This window comes from Leptidea sinapis, chromosome 15 (genome assembly GCF_905404315.1).
Source record: "Leptidea sinapis chromosome 15, ilLepSina1.1, whole genome shotgun sequence".
In the NCBI taxonomy this organism is placed as follows: domain Eukaryota; kingdom Metazoa; phylum Arthropoda; class Insecta; order Lepidoptera; family Pieridae; genus Leptidea; species Leptidea sinapis.
Window position 1 is genome coordinate 4,681,841 of NC_066279.1, and position 20,956 is coordinate 4,702,796.

At 32.8% G+C, this 20,956-nt stretch overlaps 2 protein-coding genes across 3 annotated transcripts; one reads left to right on the top strand and one right to left on the bottom strand.

Moving 5' to 3' along the window:
• Positions 1–2,709: 2,709 nt before the first annotated feature.
• LOC126968261 (calcium homeostasis endoplasmic reticulum protein) lies at positions 2,710–14,542 on the top strand. 2 transcript variants are annotated; one of them, XM_050813146.1, is made up of 14 exons: positions 2,710–2,977; positions 3,052–3,222; positions 3,333–3,616; positions 4,526–4,688; positions 5,472–5,619; positions 5,936–6,012; positions 6,158–6,356; positions 6,639–7,179; positions 7,416–7,549; positions 10,648–10,815; positions 12,039–12,139; positions 12,560–12,695; positions 13,043–13,209; positions 14,327–14,542. In XM_050813146.1, exons 1-14 carry the CDS (start codon positions 2,953–2,955, stop codon positions 14,428–14,430), a joined length of 2,418 nt encoding a protein of 805 aa, XP_050669103.1. In that variant the 5' UTR covers positions 2,710–2,952; the 3' UTR covers positions 14,431–14,542. The 2 variants fall into 2 exon arrangements, with proteins under 2 accessions (XP_050669103.1, XP_050669104.1); XM_050813147.1 differs by lacking the exon at positions 2,710–2,977 and having other exon boundaries at positions 3,074–3,222; positions 3,422–3,616.
• Positions 14,532–16,446, bottom strand: LOC126968265 (protein misato). Its single transcript, XM_050813152.1, has 2 exons — positions 15,853–16,446; positions 14,532–15,771 (listed from the first exon to the last, which is right to left on the bottom strand). Exons 1-2 carry the CDS (start codon positions 16,318–16,320, stop codon positions 14,608–14,610), a joined length of 1,632 nt encoding a protein of 543 aa, XP_050669109.1. The 5' UTR covers positions 16,321–16,446; the 3' UTR covers positions 14,532–14,607.
• Positions 16,447–20,956: the final 4,510 nt, after the last annotated feature.

The window sequence follows — 20,956 nt, forward strand, 5'->3', positions numbered from 1 at the left end:
CCGTTATGTACTGCCAGTATACGATCAGAAACCACTCGAGTGCCTAATGTTTTATAAACACTACCTACAGTTTAATCTCAAATAATTTTAATTTGACAGTACTCCAATAACAGTTATTTAATGAACTAGAAAACTTTAATACACTCATTTGAATGTTGCGTCAAAAATGCGGCTGAGAGTATACGGGATAGCGTTCCGTTTTAAATAGTAACCAGTATAACTGGCCATAACGGAACGGCTTCACAATATACTAAATTGACATCACACTGTACAGTGGTCGCAGTGCATATCGGAACATACCCTAAAATATAAAGCACGAACACTGATAATATATATAAGTACTACATTAATCACACAATACAATACAACAAAATACAATACTTTAGAAATTAATTAACAAGATTATTAATAAGAAAATTACTGCAAAGAGATGCGTGAGTTTATACATTCAATGGTTAAAATCGAATGACATTCAAGCATTTCTATATGATCATATCACTAAAAATATTCTAACCTACCCGCAGTATTTCAGATTATTTGGTCCTGGTACACGTATACCGGCTCTGTCATAAAATAATAAATATAATTATTTTGTATGAGTGTGATGAATATCTGAATGTTCTGTATTCAAGTGTAATGACTGATTGTTTTAATAGGTATATAAATATGAAGAAAAATATTTAAATATTTGCTCGTATAATACGTAGCTTATATACATTTGATAAAATACTAAAATAATGTGATCCACACAATTATTTATGTGAAGAATATGATTGTTTGTTTTTGAGTCATGGATGTTTATTTGTATTTGTGTATTTTTAAGTAAGTATATTGTATTAAATATAACGTTGTATTGTACCCATAGTACAGCCTAGTTTGGGGTAAGATAATTTGTGTAAGAGTAGGTATGTCATTATTCATTATTATTATTATTAACTTTACCATTTTATTATTCCGACTGAAGAACTAGCATCCATGGTAATGAATATATATATTTATATTTTATATATATATATATATATATATATATATATATATATATATATATATATATATATATATATATATATATATATATAAAACACCTATATAATCCCATGAAATCAAAATATTCTCTAGCATGTAGCATTCCAATACTATAAAAGGCGTCACACTATTTGACCGTTTATTAGTCGGTAAAAAATAGTGGCTGATTGAATAGCACTGTCGTTCGCCCGTTAATCACCGTAACTGGATATCCACCTTCCACTGAACGTCGAAGAGAATTTTAAATATTACGTTCACTGAATGTGATACGCAATATCAAAGACATTATGAAATTCTTAGATAACATGAAAGTTCGGTGACTAATTGAAAACTTCAAATTATTCTGCTTAAATATTCTTCTTTTATTGTAAATTCGTTGGTTATTGGTCTTGTTACTAATGCTCTACATAAATTAAGCTAACTAACTGATATAGTGAAACTCATTACCTCAGTAACTGATAACTGATTTTTATTTGGCTTGAAAAAATAATTTATTAAGGACGCGTTTTTTGTAGATTTCATAGGCGCCATCATGGATTTCGATTTTGATCCGATATTCTTTATTGTTGACCCCGAAAACCATGAAAATGACACCCATGAAGAGAAGTTGGTAAAATTCATAGGCGCCATCTTGGATTTCGATTTTGACCCGATATTCGTAATTGTTGACCCCGAAAACCACGAAAGTGACACCCATGAAGAGAAGTTGATAAAATTCATAGGCGCCATCTTGGATTTCGATTTTGACCCGATATTCGTTATTATTGACCCCGCAAACCATGAAAATGACACCCGTGAAGAGAAGTTGGTAAATTTCATAGGCGCCATCTTGGATTTCGATTTAATATAGACCTTATCTTTAGAGATGAAAATAAATCACTAATTCTTCAAAAAATTACAGAAACATAATTTTTTGAAAATCTGTCTGCGTACAAAATATGTAAAGTATCAAAGGCAGTATTGTAGAGCTTATTAAAAAATATTCATGTTCGTACAGCGATCTTTCCGAGTACGAGCTGCTGCTTACAACCGACACAGTGTCTACCCACGACGGCAGCCGCGCGTGGACTGACGTTGTTGCGAATCGCAACTTGCGATAGATCTTGCTGTGCAATGCGTACGAAGGGACTAAATAAAATAACCCTTAATACCCACACTTTAAAGCTCATGCTTATCAGAAAAATATATGAATTTTAGACGATTCATTTTTATTTTTTCCTGAGATTATTTATAACATATTCATTAATTTATTTCCCGTGTTTTTAATATATTATATCTGCTTTCCTTACGTGATAATTTTTATAGATAATTAATATTTAAGAGACAAAATTATGTAAGTAGTAGCAGAAAACTGACCCTGAATGAAGCCCCATTTCATAAATTTTGTGTGAAGAGGTAACGGATAAGCGTTTTTACGACAGAAAATATCAAAATTTTAAAACAAATATTTCCCGCTAATTAGAGATAGAACTTATCTATTTGTGGCAATTTTTAGTTTTGTTAGATTTAGTTTCATTTCATCACAAACTCTACCGAAAAATATCTTATTATTGTCGGATTCGTAAACGCGTCCATATGGATCTAGAGAAGACTTAGGGTGGAGCCTTGGTGGAGCATTTAAATCGTCAATATACGGAATATGGCAAACGTCATACGTCAAAATGTAAAGTCTATTCTCTATTATTCTCAGATATAGAGCGAAATGGAATGGCCGCCGCTATAAATCAAATGAAGTTTTTCATTTTTATTATTGGACATCGGTGGTTTATCTGTTGCCCGTAATTAATAAATAAGTTAAGTTATTAAAAGTGCCGTGTGTTTAGATAGAAAGCATCTTTTTGTTACAAAAGTGCATCATAATGGTGAATAAAATAGATTCATAAGTGATAAGTTAACCTTAATTTTTCTGATACACATACACTTACAATGGAGCTTCCTCAACCACCCCAAGGTATTACTATGATTTTTCTTTATCAAGCTTTTCGTAAGTTATGCATCAGTGGAAATCACTTGTTTCTGTTATAGATCAAGACCTACGCAACATTATAGACAAACTAGCACAGTTTGTCGCAAGAAATGGACCCGAGTTCGAGAAGATGACCAAGACAAAACAAAAAAACAATCCGAAATTTGGTTTCCTGTACGGTGGCGAATACTTCAATTACTATCAATACAAAGTGACGACAGAGCAAGCAAGTAAGCATAATAATTGACAATGGTGGTTAAAGAATATTAAGATCGCGGTCGCGCCTGATCGCTGCTTGCGTGTGTAATAACCGTTTCAAGTGACCCTCCGCTGTTTATAGTTCTAAAGCAATCAGCTGGTGGCCAGGCGCCTCCCCTTCCGTCCGGGGCTTATATGGCACAGACAAGGCAATATGTAATGCCCCAACAGGCTGCTGCGACGCCTGCACAGCTGGGGCTCGCGGCAACGATGGCAGCTGCTCCTGCCTTGCAACAATGGTTGGCGGCGAACTCAGCACCTCCTCCAACACAGCATTCCCAGGAGATTGAGAATGTGAATGCTCAGATCAACATGCTAAGGGAACAAATTACTCAATCCGAGAATAATCTTAATGCTCAACATACTGTAAGTTTTTTATTATAATATCATCTTGCTTACACCTGCATTTTATTAATAGAAAATAGCTCAGAGCATGATATATGAATATTTTGTAATTGTTATAGCAAGTATATATACCAAAATTATAATATAGTTATTATGTTGATATCTTTTACTCTCAATTTGCTCTAAATACTTACTTTCATTCAAAATATATATAACCAGATGTTATCAGTCTTACAACCTCAAACATGTAACTGAATATAGTACAAATTATTATTGTATTGTGAACTGTTTAACCTGTAGAACTTTATGCATTGTATATTACATTGTAGATATTTTTTTTTGCATCATTTATAATAAATATTTCTTGTTGTTTATAGTAGTATACTATAGTATTTCAAATTATGTTCAACCTGATCAATAAACCTTATATTTTTAATAATAGGTAGAAACCTTTTTTTTTTTTCAAAGTAATCTTATAAAGGGGATATGTAGATACTTTATAATGCTGATAATTAATTAATCTATTTTGTAATATATTACAATTTAAGTTCATTTTAGCCAAAACTAACAGGAATAAAAGGATTATTCCTTTTTAGACCTTGTGTTAAAGAAATGTCCATATATAACATAAAAAGAAAAATTTACATATTATATCATAAAAATGATAACATACATTTACTTTATTGATTACATACAACAGAATTGCAGTTTTTTTAGTAAATTGGCATGAACGAAGGATTTGATCTTCAAGTGATCAAGCCTACATCTTCTGGAACTGCTGTTTTTATGTATTATATATATTTGCATGATTGAAATCTCTATAATAGTATTTTCTATTTTTTTGTTTTACTTGTGTTACAAAAGATGGCTACCAAATAGTCTGTTTTACTGCATATATGAACAATAAAAATACTATTGAAATGTTTTTAGGTACTAATTCAACAACAGCAAGTTAAAATAAATGATTTAGTTAGTAAGGCTCAAGTGGAAACTATTCAAATAATGGCAGAAGAAAATAATATCAGTTTGGGAGAGTTAGACAACATCCTGCAGCCGATAATTGATACATGCACAAAAGATAGTATATCTGCAGGTTACCTATTTTTGTCTTTCCTTAAAAAATACTTATAACATAAATTATATAGGCATACTAGATACATAATTTACTTGCACAATAAGATTACAATTATAGTAGGACCTGGATATATATGTATTAAAAATGTTAAAATATGTACAATAATATGGAATAGTAAAACTAAAATGTGTATAATAAAAAACTACAATATTATGATTAAAAATTTGATTATTGCAAAAAAAATATTTCATTCATCATCATCTTAAAAGTGTGTTATATTTTTCTAATTAAAACCACAGTGGTTGCTTATCCTTAGGCATTTTTGTAATCCAAACGGAAATAATGTAAGTGAGTAGACTCCCAGCAATTATCACAACAAACGCCACCTAACTTAAAACAACAGATGGACATTTGGTGACATTATTTTAGGCATTCATGGTACTGCTAATCTTTCACAAGAGAAATTTTAACAATATGGGTAATTTAATAATTTTTTGTGGAATATGGATTTACATATAAAATATGGAAAATAAGACTTGAATTTACTCAATAACATAATTTATGTAAAAAACAACATACATATTAATCCGGGCCCTAATTGTAAGTCTTACTATTTATATAATATCTTACTTAAATTATGCACAAATTACTATAAATGAATTACAATTTAGGAAAATACTATTAAAAGACCAAATTTAAATATAGATATTTAAATTTGGGAAAATATCAATATTATGATCTAACTTATTAGTTTTATTATTCTTTCATTGTATGGTTAAAAAATTTAAATGATGCTTTAAGGAAAAGGATGGATTTTACAACATGCAACATCTTCTGATGCTGGCAAAGTTATCTCTCAACATTTGCTGAGGAAGGTCACACAGCCTGGAGCAGGGTTTACACAAAAGCTGCACATCATTTACCTTGTAAATGATGTTCTCCACCATTGGTCAGTACTGGCAGAATAAATTTTAACTTATTTATATATGTCTTAACTCGGGTGCATTCAACTTTTCTTGCCATATTGCTTCTCAGAATTTTCTTAATAACGGTTTATCATTTTAATCATTAATTTTTAAAATAATAAAGGTGTACATTACTATATATATTACCATACTATTTTATTTACACTCTTTATTTTTGTTTTTAGTATGGGACTTCCTTTTGTACATTAAATCAGTACTTCATGAAAAAAATAATATAAAATTGTCCCCTGAATCAAATTTTAAATTTGGTGTCTATGATACTATTATTCCTAATTACAGTGCACGAAAAAACGCTGAAGATCTCAAGAAAAACTTGGAAAAAGTGGTGGTTCCAATGTTTTGCAATGCCAGTATAGGTAAAAATTTATTATCAATAATGTCCTCGAGATATAGGTTCATATTGAGCATTCTCATCCATTCACATTTTGAAATGGTCATGTGGTCAGTCAGTTAACTTGCTTGAAAAAAATATGAATATGCAACAGTATTTCCTCATTCCAGCTGTTACTGAAGAACAGGAAGCGAAGCTGAATAAATTGCTTCGGTTATGGGAATCTAAGTCCAACTACTTTGATTCAACTGTAATTGAGAAAATGAAAAGTCCAACCAGCTCATATCAAGAGTACCAAAATAACCTGATTGCTCAGCATTCCAACGCCATCTCACATCTGGCACAACAAACAAAGTCCACTTTTGAAAAGTAAGTTATAAATGATATTATGGGCCTTATTTTTTTTATTTATGCCAAAAAATATTGATGGCACCTCCAGAACCACATTTGGGGCACAAAACCCAATGAGTGTACCATTAAGCTAATTGTCCTTATCGTGTATCATACAAAAATCTTAATACGCTTATTTGATTCTTCATTTTGGTATAAATAAAAAAAATTAAATGCCGGAAATTACAAAAAAAAAATATAATTTGTTTTTATATTATAATATTGTGATTTTCACGCAATAAATATACCTTGTGTTTTTAGTTACCAAACACAGCATCAAGCATTTGTAGCACACACAATGCAACAAATTCAGCAGATGGAAATGCAAAAACATGCACTGGAACTGCAAAATAATCATGACACCAATAAAGATAGTGCACCAAACTCAATACAGAATTCCTACCAGAACAATAATTTTAATGATCAGAATTACTCAATGGGAGGGTATGATCAGAAATTAAGCAACCAACACTATGGCAGTGATAGTGGTGATAATTATCCTTCTAACAATAGTATAAGTGGAAATGAGAACAGCTATGACAGTCAAATGTTTGATCAAATAAATCATCCAAAATCGGAGCACACAGAGGAAATTGACTTACCAAGTCTTCCGAATGTAAATTTTTCACAACCACCTCCAGGATTTCAACCTCTGGAATCTCCCCCATTCCAGAATGGGCTCCCTGACCTAAGCAAGCCACCACCCGGCTTTCTTCCATTTCCTGAAATCAATAATGATGACTTAATGCCGTCAGTACCATATTTTGAATTACCGGCTGGTTTGATGGTTCCATTAATTATGGTGAGTATCCGTAATTTATACTACTTTGCCGTAACATAATGTAAACTTGCTGCTTATCTATTCACTTTCTTGCCTTTCTTTGTGAAAGATGGTTTGTATTTATTTTTTTTCTTGTATGTTCATTGTTTTCATTTGGCTGTAAATTTTCATCATTAGTTTCCTAACACCAGTGTAAGCATGTTTCTTTAATAGATTAATCCTGTGAGCTATTGATCTAAGTTTTTAAATGTTTTCAGTTGGATGATGATAAATACAAACCACTAGATCCATCAACAATACGCTTACCTCCACCAGCACCACCAAATGATCGACTATTAGCGGCAGTGGATGCATTCTATGCTTCACCCAACCATGAGCGTCCTAGGGACAAGTGAGTATTGTCGATAATATGCTATTTACCTCTTAAATACAAGGTATGTCTTATTCTACAGGCGGTATGGTTTTGGCCGTGATCAGGCTTATCAACCTTTTGTATTTATGTGTCTGACAATGCTGTGAAGAGACTGGGTACTATCTATAGAATGAAGTAATGGTTCTCTATGTTGGTTCTTGAAGTAGTGTGGCTTTATTGTGTGCCTTATTATCATTGACATACTAAATTAGACCTAAATGTATCCAAATGTTTCTACATGCATTACACTACTAAGCCTACCCCTTTCCCTCATACATATATTTTAAAACAGGAACGTCTATCTGTGGTAACAAAACAAGAGACCTAGGTGTTGTCCATGATAGCAAGATAACTTTCGTACCACATATTGATCAGACTATCAATAAAGCGTCTAAAGCACTAGGTTTTATAATACGTACAGCCAAACCTTTCAAAAGTATGAAAACATTAAAAATTCTCCACTGTTCTTTCGTTCACAGCCATCTTGAATATGGTTCACAAATTTGGAACCCAATGTATGCTGAACACATTAATCGAATTGAAAGGGGTCAGAGGAAGTTTACACGATATCTAGGCTTTAAGTTTAAAATACCTAATGTAAGCTATGAAGAATGCTGCAAGCACTTCCACCTTCTACCACTTAAAGCTCGTAGAGATATTTCTGATATAATCACCTTAGTCAAAATACTAAGAAGTATGATTGGCTGTTCTATATTACTGACCAAAGTCTGTCTGGCAGCCCCTAGTAGAATGTTAAGAGAACAGCTTATCTTTGCTGTACCATTCTGTCACACAAATTATAGAAGAAACACATTTATTTTAAGAGCTCTGCAGTCATTATTCAATCATTTTTGTGGCACGGATAATATTCATGTCTTTAACTCCAGTATTAATTCAATTAGAGCCCATTAAGTAAAACAATTTAGCAGTGATTAACAAATTAACATTAGGAATGAAATTACTCCTTTTTGATCATGGTTTCAACTGGCGATAGGAGTGCGAGAAGATTTTATTTAATAACTAGCTGACCCGGCAAACGTTGTTTTGCCATATAAAGTATAATTCACGCGATAGTTTTATAAGTAATAAAATATTGCCTATATTATAGCCTGTACATCATTTTGTTCTATTGTCAATAGTTTTTGCAGCGCACGCAAAAATAGGTTTTCGATTTTACACCTTGTGTTACAAAATAGCAATTTTATTACGGATCCCTAATTTTGAAAAAAAAACATAGCCTATAGCCTTCCTCGATAAATGGACTACCCAACACTGAAAGAATCATTCAAATCGGACCAGTAGTACCAGAGATTAGCGCGTTCAAACAAACAAACACTGCAGCTTTATATATTAGTATAGAAGTATAGATTTTATGAAGTTTTATTTAATAATTTTTATTTATACTTGTGTTGTTTGTTTGTAATTAATATGTTAGATTTAATAATATTATACTTGTTCCTATGTACATGTGGAAGCCTATAATTAGCTCGAACGAATTATGTTTGTTAATTATTTTAATGTATGTAAAACCTACTGTTGGCTTTCTTAAAAATATTAAATAAAAATAAATAAAAAAAAGCAACTAGACTCCCAACCGCCTATTAAAAATATCTGAGCATCTGTTGTATGCATATGTAAGTTAGTGCATATTAACTTATATATAACACTAAAACATTCATTCAAATTAACACCTTATTTCGTAGCAGTAATGTTCAAATTGTTGTATATACTCATAAGAAGCAAATTAATTATGGTGCGAAATTTCGCAAACTTCGTCGGCGATATACCTACTTTGTTCTAGCAATTGAAATATTAAATTATTTAGCAAAATTATTATTTTTTTTTTTATTTATTTATCATATTACATATACCGATATAAAACTAGGTCGAATTAGCATCTAAAAAAAACCACAAAGGTTAACAACTAATGCTAATAACACTTAATAATACGTCACAACTCAACAACAACTTATGCTATAAATTAAATGGACACAGTGAAAATATTTTAAAAGACTTAAAAACGAATAAATATAACTTATAAATATGACTTAGCAGGTTCAAATTCTCTTAGCTGCTATAATTTATGTAATAGGTAATCCTTTATTCTATAATTAATGTTAATTAAAAATGTAAAGTACATAATTTTGTTAATTTAAAGGGGCACTTATCTGAAATTTACTCCCACCAGTGGGAGACTCCTTTGCACAGGATGCCGGCTAGATTATGGGTACCACAACGGCGCCTATTTCTCCCGTGAAGCAGTAATGTGTAAGCATTACTGTGTTTCGGTCTGAAGGGCACCGTAGCTAGTGAAATTACTGGGGAAATGAGACTTAACATCTTATGTCTCAAGATAAGTGCAGTTGTAGTGCCATTCAGAATTTTGTAAGGGTTTTTTAAGAACCCTGAGCGGCATTGCATTGTAATGGGCAAGGCGTATCAGTCACCATCTTTTAGGATATGCTGTTTATTTGGACAATCTTCATTGAACACTTTATCATTGCGTGTCGTTCTATTCAAAGCGCGGTCAAAACACAACTGAGTGGAAACTTTGTCTAACAACTGCCTGCCGTATAGGAGAGTTTTGATTCAGACAATTTTTGAGTGTGATTGTGAGTTTAGCTGTTTATTGTACATCAGTGCTTCTAATTTATCTATTATTAATATCTGTTAATTGTATTAAGTACAGATATAAATTATCGCTACCTTCAACATTATTTTTAGTATTTTCTTATATTTAAAACATCATAAATAACGAGGAACATATATCTAGTTACGGATACATTGCTGTCACCGTTTAATGACAAGATCTTATCAATCCATAGTTATGTCTAATAGAGTTATAGTTCAATGTCGATAGGTTATTGTAATGTAAGTAAGCTTAAAAGGATAGTTTGTCTACCTCTAGTAAGTTAAACTTAGGATAGATAGGTTATCGAAAACGGCCGTTAGTGTCCTTAGGTCCCTAGTTAACTTTTAAGATGTATAAAGAATAAAAATTCATTTAAATATTTTTTATATCTATTTCTGTATTAAAATGTTAGGTTCTTATTAGTTAATATAAAACAAATTTACAGTGAAGGCTGGGAGAAGCTCGGTTTGTATGAATACTACAAAGCCAAAAATGCGGCCAGGAAAAATAAAGATGAAGCAATCACTCAAGGCAGGAGACAGAAATCAAAATCGCCAAGTCCAATACCAAAAGATTTACAAAAGCAGCCAACTCCTCCAGGAAGAAGATATAGGTATATTTGTGACATATTGGAACCAATTATATTTAATCTTAATATAAATGATTCTTTAATTTGATAGTTGTACATACCAATCTTTACTAACTTATAATTTTCTTTAAGTATCCATAGAAGATGCAGAGAGAAATCTCTGGAGTAGTTACTATGTTGAATTTTCTTTAGGAGCATTTAAACCATTTTATCACTTAATTAAATTGTAATTTTTAATAAAGATCTTTAATAAAGAATTGTGAGGATTCTCCCTCTACCTCTAGGCGTGGCAATTACCCAAACCACAAACCGAACTGACCGAACCAAAATCAGTTAATTAGGTGCACCAAACCATCCAAAATCAATTTACGTAAAAACATTTCAATTTGTTCTTCATTTATTTACAAAACTTTATCTTTACTTTAAATATTATTAGTAAAAGTAACTTGTATCTTATTATTATATTATACTAGTTGACCCGACAGACAGTGTTCTGTATATAATAAATAAAATAATGTTTTTTTATGAATTTGTCAGTAATATGTCATAACATCAATAATTATTTCGTAAAATATGCTCCCTGTTGTTGTAATGAAATTGTTTTACAGCAGAACTGTCAAACCGTGCGTCAATAAATTCTCTCATAGAAAATATGTCCATACAAGACGACGGGGGACACATCAAAGGAAAAACAAAATTGTTGTTTTTATTTAATTCCGAAATAAACTTTCATATTTATTCACCTTTTAAACCTTCCCTGGACTTGCACAAATAATTCAAGACCAATATTAGCCAAATCGGTCCAGCCGTTCTCGAGTTTTAGCGAGAGTAACGAACAGCAATTCATTTATATATATAGATTAATTTTACAAATTTGCAGTGTGCATGCGCCCAAACATAAAAGAGTGGCAAAAATATAAATTTTTATATTTTGCTAGGTTGCATGTGTATGTAATGTACTGTACCTTAACCTACATTGTATGAGGTTGGGGAAAAAGAGTCTTCGCATTTTATACGAAAACTCAAGACATTGTTTTTAAAAATTCATTTACATTTTATTACACATACACATGGAACGGTATCCTGTCGGTTATGCATTCAATGTTAAAACTATCATACAATCCCTAACCCTTTTGGCAGTAATAGTAGGTATAGTGTTGTCCTGTGACACTTGCGTTTATCCTTATTATGATATACTATTGAATATGCTCAATTTGTAAGCATTTGTTATTTGTATTTAAAAACAGGTCATTGAGTAAATCACCAGAGAGGCCCGTTACGCCGAAGAAGTCGAAGTCAAGATCGCCGTCGCCAAAACGTCGACCGACATGGAGAAGAGAAAGAGATAGTGAGATCTTTTGTTATTCACAGCAAAGACCGAATTTGACCATAAAGTACATTTGGACTTTACTACTGCAGCTTTTTCATTTGTACTGTTGTTTTCCCATATGAAGGGCGACGGGCGCAGTGTGATTGTAACGGGGTTGTATCACTCTACGCCTTATCATGCTTTGTAAAGCGTCACGACTCAGATCTATATATAGTCACTTTTATGAACAGATTATATTTAATGCCGCCAGTTCATAGACGCGGAGCGAGTTCATGCAACGATTCCGCTTGTAACTTGCACTTGCACAATATATGAATTTTTAGACTAGTTCGAAAATGCCTGTCCACTGAAGAATAGAGAGGCAAACTTCAGGCTATCTGATCGTTGAGTCATTTGATCCCATATAAAATTAAATCAAACGTGTCTAATTTGTTACAGACCGTCGACGGTCACGTTCAAAGTCGAGGTCCCGATCAAGGTCACGGTCTCGTGAACGAGAGAAGCGCCGAGACTCACCACGTGATAAAATGCGACGGATAGAAAAGTCAAGATCTCCAACGCCGCCTAGCTTCTTGTATGTTTCTGATTTTCGGTGTATTTAACCCTTTGCTAAAACTGTGTAATAATAATACACTTAATAGTCTATAACAAGGTTCATGAGAGATGCCAGAGTGTGAAGATGGTTCTGAAAGGATATTGAATAACTACACTAACAGTATTATGTGTATACCTAAAATGTCTCCCAATAAGGCACATCTGGCTGTATATGCTCGTTTGAAATCATTGGGATGAAGTAGATTGACTGCTCAAATTAATACAGGAATAATAAATAACCTGTATCTGGAAGTGTTAAGAATTTTTTGTCTTGGCATACATTCCACCATAAAATCAATAATATTATTAACTAAATTTCTGCTGCAGAGGTTCCACATTTCCAATGGCATCAGGTGGTATTGATGCAAGCAACAAGGGTCACCAACTACTGCAGAAAATGGGCTGGAGTGCCGGAGGACTAGGAGCATCAGGGCAGGGCATAGCAGAGCCAATAAGTGGAGGACATGTTAGAGATAAGCAAGATCAATATAAAGGTAGATTTACAAAATGTGATTTGGTTAGTCTTAGTAGCACGAGGGGGGGGGGGGGGGGGGGGTTGTACCTCCTCATCCCTGATACTACATTAAGAGGTAATGGGTGCATTACTTTACATTACTTTTTAGTGCCATTCTTTAGGACTAAGTATTGTAAGAATAGATTTCTTATCAGAGCTCGCAGAACACACAATGACTGTTATAACCACATAGACATTTCAATGTAATAAGTACGATTTTGTTAAAAAAATTGGTACCTAAAGGCTATATTTGTATCAGTGAATTTTTGGCTCTTTAAACTTTTGTATTATTTTGTAATTATTTTTAATAGGTCTTAAAACTTCACTATATAATAAGCATTGTTAGGAACTATTTTGGCTAGTGTAATATTTATCGTTTATCATACCTTTATGTAATATAAATAGCTGTTAGTTTCTTTCTTTTCTAAAAGAAAAAAATTATAACCTATAAGAGTGGTAGCATTATAATCATGGACTAAAGCTCTATCAATGACACTACTTTTTACCTCCTAATTTGTGCTACTAAGTCCAACCATGTGATTTTTTGTGAGAAGAAGTGACAAAACTACCTAGTGAATCCTGCCCACTACAATGCAGACACTCAGGATTTTTGAATAACCAACTCAAAAATTTTTTGAATAACCAATAAATTTTGAGTGGCATTCATGTGTTAAGTTTACAAAACAAGACCAGTAATTTCACCATTCTCTAGCTATATGACATGTTTCAAAGTTTGTTCATACAAAAATAAAAATAGTGCTTGCCAGTAGAAAAAGGTGCCTCTGTAGTGAACTCCTACAGCCAGCATACTGGCGAGAGAAAAGAAAGTCCCAACTATTTAGTACTGTTATTTAATATTTTAAATAAAAATTAATTGATGAGAAATCCATAAACACATCTCTCTTTTCTGAAGTACTTTTACTGTCATATTAAAATATGTAGGGGTAGTACTGGGTTAAAACTAATTTGAACAGACTTGTTTTGTATTATGTGAGTCTTGTAATAAAATACATCTGAATATCTCATATGCTGATAATAATAGAGTGAAAAATCCTCCTAGTAGCTTATCCTCAATGAATTATATAATCTATTTTCAGGTATTGGTGTCAACTTAAATGATCCTTATGAAAACTTTAGAAAGAACAAGGGTGCAGCATTTATAACTAGGATGAAAGAGAGAGCTTTAGAAAGATCAACATGATCTTTGCCAATTGTGTTAAGAGTGTAAAATGTGTACAATTTGTGAATGAGCGCCTGGAATATGATTTATTTATCTAAATCATAATAATAAAATATATAATATTAATGAATAATGCAAAGGTATTTTTATTTAGTTTTAGCATTTTAATCAATTACATAAATTATTAATATAAAAGAGTTAAAGTTCCAAATCATCCTCATAGTTATCTTTAAACTCTGAAAGTCTGTTTAAAACTTCTAAGTATTCAGCAGGTTCTAAACCCTCTTCTTTAAATTTATGCAATTTCTCGAATTTTATTCTGCTTGTTTCCCTGTGAAGTTTTTCTATCATATTAGCCATAAAATTTCCATTGTGGTAACCAGCTATTGTTGGGCAACTTTCAATTCTTTCAGTCATATTACCACCATCTCTAACAAAACCATATTTATTTAAATCCTCTGAAAATATATTTGGAAAAGGTGTTTTTACTTCCAATGGTTTTTCACAAATGGTAATATTAGTAGCTGAAAGAAAATTATTAGCTTGGAAATATAATTCAAACATTTCCTTTACATTTCTGCATCTGTAAGCTGCCAAACCCATTTGTTGTTTAGCTTGATCCATAGGTGCTTTCAAACAACTTTCTGGAACACCCTTTACAGTAATTAACTGAAAAATTTTATCATTTGCAATCTTGCAACTTGGTGTGATAGAAGTATATAATGGTTTTGTATTATTATTTAAGTAATCTATTAGATACTCTGACTCTTTCATTGCAAATGGTAATTGAAAGGAGGCAGAAGCCATCTTTCTCCCATAGCCAGTTAAGTCTGCACAAATATCTGACATTGTAAAGAAGTTACTTTTTTGTCTGTACTTTTGACTTAAAACATCCATAGCAGCTGCTAACAAAGCTGAAGAATGGTAGTAAAGTTCTGGTTTATAATAAACATGCTCAAATAAACGAGGACTGCCTGGTTTTCTCCATCCTTTTTCGCCTGTACATAATGGTACAAATAAATTAGTATGCTGTGCCAATTCTTCTAATGACAATGCAATGTTAACAAGTCTCACTGAATCTTTTAAGTTTGATTTATCTCTCTCTTCTTGACTACTTGGGTTATTATCACTGAAGTAGGAGGCAATCATTGGATGGGCAAGGATGGGTTTAGTGTATTCATCTGTTAAGTGTTCTATACAACCAAGTGCAAGCCCACTAAAGCCATCATAGCAGTCAAAATTTACTTGGAAACCCTGCATATTGTCACATTCTTCAACATACTTCCTTATTTTATCAGAAAATGTTTCACCATAATCAGATTTCCATAAAGAACGCCCCATACATGAGATATCAAACCCATTCTAAAAGAAAATCAAGAAATTATAATAAGCAGTCATAAATTATAGAAAACTAGACTTTAACAAGTCCAAACATATACTTACATTATCACTGTGACTGTATTCCTTTACTATATTTACTGTTTGAGAGTGAAATCTTGGATACAAATAATCTGTCCAAGTATTCACCGTTTCGTCTAAGTTGTACTTTTTATTTTGTGTGTCTGGGGGATTTTCAGAATCAATGTCACTTAAATATTCATTTTTTGAAGTAGTTGGCTCTTCTATCTTTTCGACTACATCCCATTCAAAGTCTTCAGCTGTTTCTTGTAGTAAGCCTCCTGTGGCTGGTAAAGTTTTTAAAGACCCCTTTAAATCACTCAAAACCAGTCTAGGAGTATATGTAGTCTGACCATTTGCATTTTGTCCCTCTCGGTATAGTATATCGTGGTTAACTTCGGTTTTTATAGTACCGGTGTAGTCAAAACTAAGTTCTTGTATATTCCAGAAATGTGCGCCAACATAATTAGAATAATGCCCAAATTGAAGAGTTAGTATTTCTCGAGTAGACATCTTTTAAATAAGTATTAAACACACTTAAAGAATTAATTTCAAGGTAGAATTTACCATTTTCAATACCTAATACCTGTTTATTTATTTTTATATTAGTCATAAAGTCCAAATTATAACGCACCTGCCTCGAATGACAGTGATGACACTGACAAGTCACCACAGAGTACTTTTAGTTATACTTGTCACAACCACTGTAATACTACTGGACAGGCTGTTTGACAGCAATTTTTTTGTGCCTATTTAAAGCGCCACTTGCGAGCGTCCAGAGAACTAATTTTGACGTATCATACAAATTGCTGGGAGTGAAGCGTACAAAACTCTGAAATATTTTTTCAGTTGGAATTAATGTCGGTTTCCGTGTTATTTATACTTCAGGAATGAACGTAATAAAGTCGAAATTTTTTTTGTAAATAGTTTAGTTGAGGTTGTCATCACTAGTTTTAATACCACAGAATCTCATGGCCTAATAATGGCACAGGCATAATACTACATGGCCAACAACTCCAAAATGGCCAATATCAAACACGCACAAAAGCACTTTGACAGCCAGTCCAGTATATAGTAGAGGTCAGTGGAACCAACACATCTCACAAGCTGTTGTCACAATTGACTTTTCTAGGAAGCATAGTCGGCAAGAAAAACTCAACAATAGTAGATTGGCCAGTAAAAAATGACTTTAACCTTACACTATTTTTTTGGAAATGCTTAAGGTCATTTCCTAGCACAAAATGCTGACAGATCCAGGCGGAGATTCAAGTGCAATCTTGAAAAAAAAAATTTGACCGATATCTTGCAAACTATGCACTTTAGGGCAAAAGTTGTTGGGACCATTATTGTAGAGAATAATATTTCGCTTTTTTTTCCTGTAAACTTTTTTGTAAAAGCTACCGTTAACGATTTATGGCTCATTTACTAAGCAGATTTTCCTTTCTCGGTTGATGACTCTTATAATATTAAATTAATCAAAAATAAAAATTATAAATATGTATGGATCAGTTTATTCTGTACAACTTTTTTTTCTAAGGTTTTTATTTTTAAGTTAATAATCGGACGTTTAATCTTGGACTACCAGACAAGGTATTTCTCATAATTTCAAGGTATGCCTACAATATAATGTTAGAAATACCGGGACAAAGTTATGTGAAAAACTGTCCAAATAATAGCATATCCAAACATACTTAAAAAGGATAGAGTGTCGATGGGATGTAGTGTGTCGGATGTAATTACATTTCAATTGCTAAAACGAAATGTTCTTGCCTCATGTTCGCGTCCGTCTCATTAGCATTATATTCAAATTCTCGAGATCTAATGTGCGTATAGATAATAATAGACTTTGAACTTACTACCACGAAATAAGGTGTTAATTTGAATGTTGTAATGTTTTCTGTATAAGTAAATTTATATACAACACTGCTCGTACATTTTTAACGACCTTTTAATAGGCAATTGGGAGTCTAGTTTAATAAAAATAAGAAATAAATTCAATAATCAAAGGTGATGTTCCAGAATACCTACTATACCACGACCTTGTACGTCGGGCACTAGAAAGATCAGCTTGGAATTAAATGTAAGTGACCCGAAATTCCACTCAAATATACCAGTACACAGTTTCTGTATTAAATTTTGAAATGTGCAATCCAATAGTTTATTTCCTTAGCTGCTTAGCTGATAGAAACGGACATTTTAAAGTTTTATTAAGTATATCATAATGTGTGCAACTAAAACATACACATTTAGAAATTATAATTAATTACAAAATGTGCAGAAGCAAAAATAAAATGAAAGAAAACGAGCTTAACAGTCTAATAATGAATAACGCCAGTAGCAGGACGACGGTAAGGTCCGTTTAAATTGAGGTAGATAAAATACGCAGAGAGGGAGAATAGTCGCTTCTCAACTCAGGTGTCGAGATAACTTGACCGGTTTAAAGAAAACAAATAGTCAATTACTCCCCGACGCTGTTTCTTCTGCATATCAATGAAATGTTGGACATCTCCAACATTCATTGCTTTGCAGACGACAGCACTGGTGATATCGTACAAAGTGCCGGGAGAAACTTGTATATTCTACCGAGTCCTCTCTTGAGAAGGTCGCGGGATGGGTTAAATTGGACAAGGTTCAAGGTCCCAGAGGACTCAATTTTGCGCGTTTACCACAAAAAAAATATGTGTGCAATTCACACGTGGTAGGAGTGAAACCTTCAAAAATGATGAAGAGTTTTACAATATAAATTATGAAAAAACTCGACAAACCTATAATAGGTAAACGTATACAAAACACCACGGTTGTTGTGATGCCATTTCTCAAGCTTTGTATAGTACAAATGCGCATGCGCGCACAAACACGTATTAACACACATACGTGTGTCAGCGTTGTCTCTGAGGCCCAAGCAAACTCCAACTATGCCTTGGTAAACACGATTGGAGGGAGTACGAAGCAGAGCACAAAGAAAACTACGAATACCAACAACAACGGGTCGACAAAGACATTACTATCATCACTACCAAATTATGTTCTCTATGTAGCAAATGGTTGTGCGCATGACCTTCAAATTACAACGATGCTAAGGTTTTTACTTCAAAAACCCCATTTTTCGTATCACCGCTTCTCGACAACACTTCCCTTAAAGCCTCAGTTAGTATCGGAATACTGGGTCTCGTAATCTCGAGCGATTCCCAATTCCGCGGTGATCTGGAGGGCAAATCCTTTTTTTTATGGAAATATAGTACGGGTCACCTGGTGCTAAGTGATCAAATTCAAATTTATTGAACGTCGAAAACTACCACCCATTTAAAATAGACCACCTCAGACCTCAGAAGAACGGGCGCAAGAAACTCAATTGATATTTTTTATATAGATAAAAAAAATGTGGATTACAAATTAATATCGTACTATAAACGTTCATAATTAAAGAGCCTGAGAGTGTTCGCTCGCGAAACGCGAGGTCACGGTTTCGAATCCCGCATCGTCCATAAATTTTCTTTTCAAATTTAATTTGTGTAATTAATTCCAGAAGTGAGGGTTATCACTTATAAAAATAACAAAATATATGTTGCAATATATATTGCATATTGAAATAATTATGACATTTGATTTATATAATGTACAATATGTATTACAACAAAGTTTACACATTATATTGACAAGACAGAGGTATATATTATAGATTTGTGTGTCTGAATATTATCATCTACCCATAAAATATCAAAATATATATTAGGTACCAATAAAGCTATACACACAGCATCACATTTTGTTCACAAAAGCCATCATAATATTACTATTGATAATGGAATGAATAATTCTTGTACAAATTGATATTACAAAGGTATTTTTCAGCTGAAGAGTACATTGAAAAACAAAACAAACTGGACAACAAATAATACACAAGTTATTGATCTTAAAACAAATAAATGCTAAACTACTCTTATGTAATAACCATATAATTAATTTTTTGCTCACAAATCATTAAGACATTTAATAAGATTGTCTAGTCCATAAATGTCAAAACAGATTTGACATTGGCGGCGATTTGCAAAAATGAGAGCATCTTCGAATAGGGTGATTTCTTTTGGCCCACCTTGTATATAAAAAAATGTTGATTACAAATTAATATCGTACAATAAACATTCATAATTAAAGAGCCTGAGAGTGTTCGCTTCATTCCCAGTCTGTGGTATCATTAAGAAAATCGTTTATGCTATAGTAACCTTTCCCACATAAACGTTTTTTAACAATTCTTTTAAATTTCGTAACACATTTGTTGTGTACATTTTTAACCGAAGGAGGAAGTTCTCATTTCGTCGGTATTTTTTTTATGTTTGTTTCCTCAGAATTTTCGACTGGGTGAACCGATTTTGATAATTCTTTTTTTATTTGAAAGCTGGTGTTTCCCGTGTGGGAATTGGAATTGGTCCAGATCTGACAGTGGGATCAGTGAGAAAACTATAAAAGTCTTAAATTTGCTATAAGTATGTGCGCGACAAATTTAAGGAATAATTCATTATCCAGAGGACCGATTTCGATATTTATTTTTTTATTGGAAAGGATATACTTCAAAGGTAGTTTGATTGGTAGTTCAATAAAATATTCGCATCTAAATTTTTGATATTGGCGCGGTAAATTTAATATATTTAGTTTTATGACTATTTAACAACATCACCCACATTTTCTTGCCACACCAGGGGAATCGTTGCCGGTTTTTAAGGGTACCTGGACGAAAAATACTTGAAAATCGCACTCTTAAGGACCGGCGCACATCCTCATATATCGGTGGGGATGATATGTTAATTGGTGGCGTGTCGTACGAAGGTGGATTTCTGCGGCAGGAATCAGGTAAAACAGCGCTACGGAAGACTCCCCGTGATAAATGCGGTAGATCACACAATTAAGCGACGTCTCTAAGCAACGATAAGTGATCCAGCCAATCACAGAGCTCTGGGTCCCTAATTCGAGCTGCTGTGCGTTACACGCGGTCAAATGGATCGAGTAGTTACTGGGGTGTGCCAGACCAAAATTGAAGAAAAAAAACCATACTGCCGGCTGTACATACTTTAAGGCTGGCTACGCATCTCCTCACCATATTATTTTAATAATATAATGTGATTATTAAATATTAGCAAATAAAACAAATGCG

Excerpts from the sequence above, each read along its gene's own strand:
- LOC126968261 (XM_050813146.1), top strand. The coding sequence starts at position 2,953 with ATGGAGCTTCCTCAACCACCCCAAG. Across the intron at positions 4,689-5,471 it reads AAAAGATAGTATATCTGCAG|GAAAAGGATGGATTTTACAA; the intron begins GTTACCTATTTT and ends TGATGCTTTAAG. Across the intron at positions 7,550-10,647 it reads CATGAGCGTCCTAGGGACAA|TGAAGGCTGGGAGAAGCTCG; the intron begins GTGAGTATTGTC and ends ACAAATTTACAG.
- LOC126968265 (XM_050813152.1), bottom strand. The coding sequence starts at position 16,320 with ATGTCTACTCGAGAAATACTAACTCTTCAATTTGGGCATTATTCTAAT. Across the intron at positions 15,772-15,852 it reads AATACAGTCACAGTGATAAT|AATGGGTTTGATATCTCATG; the intron begins GTAAGTATATGT and ends ATTTTCTTTTAG.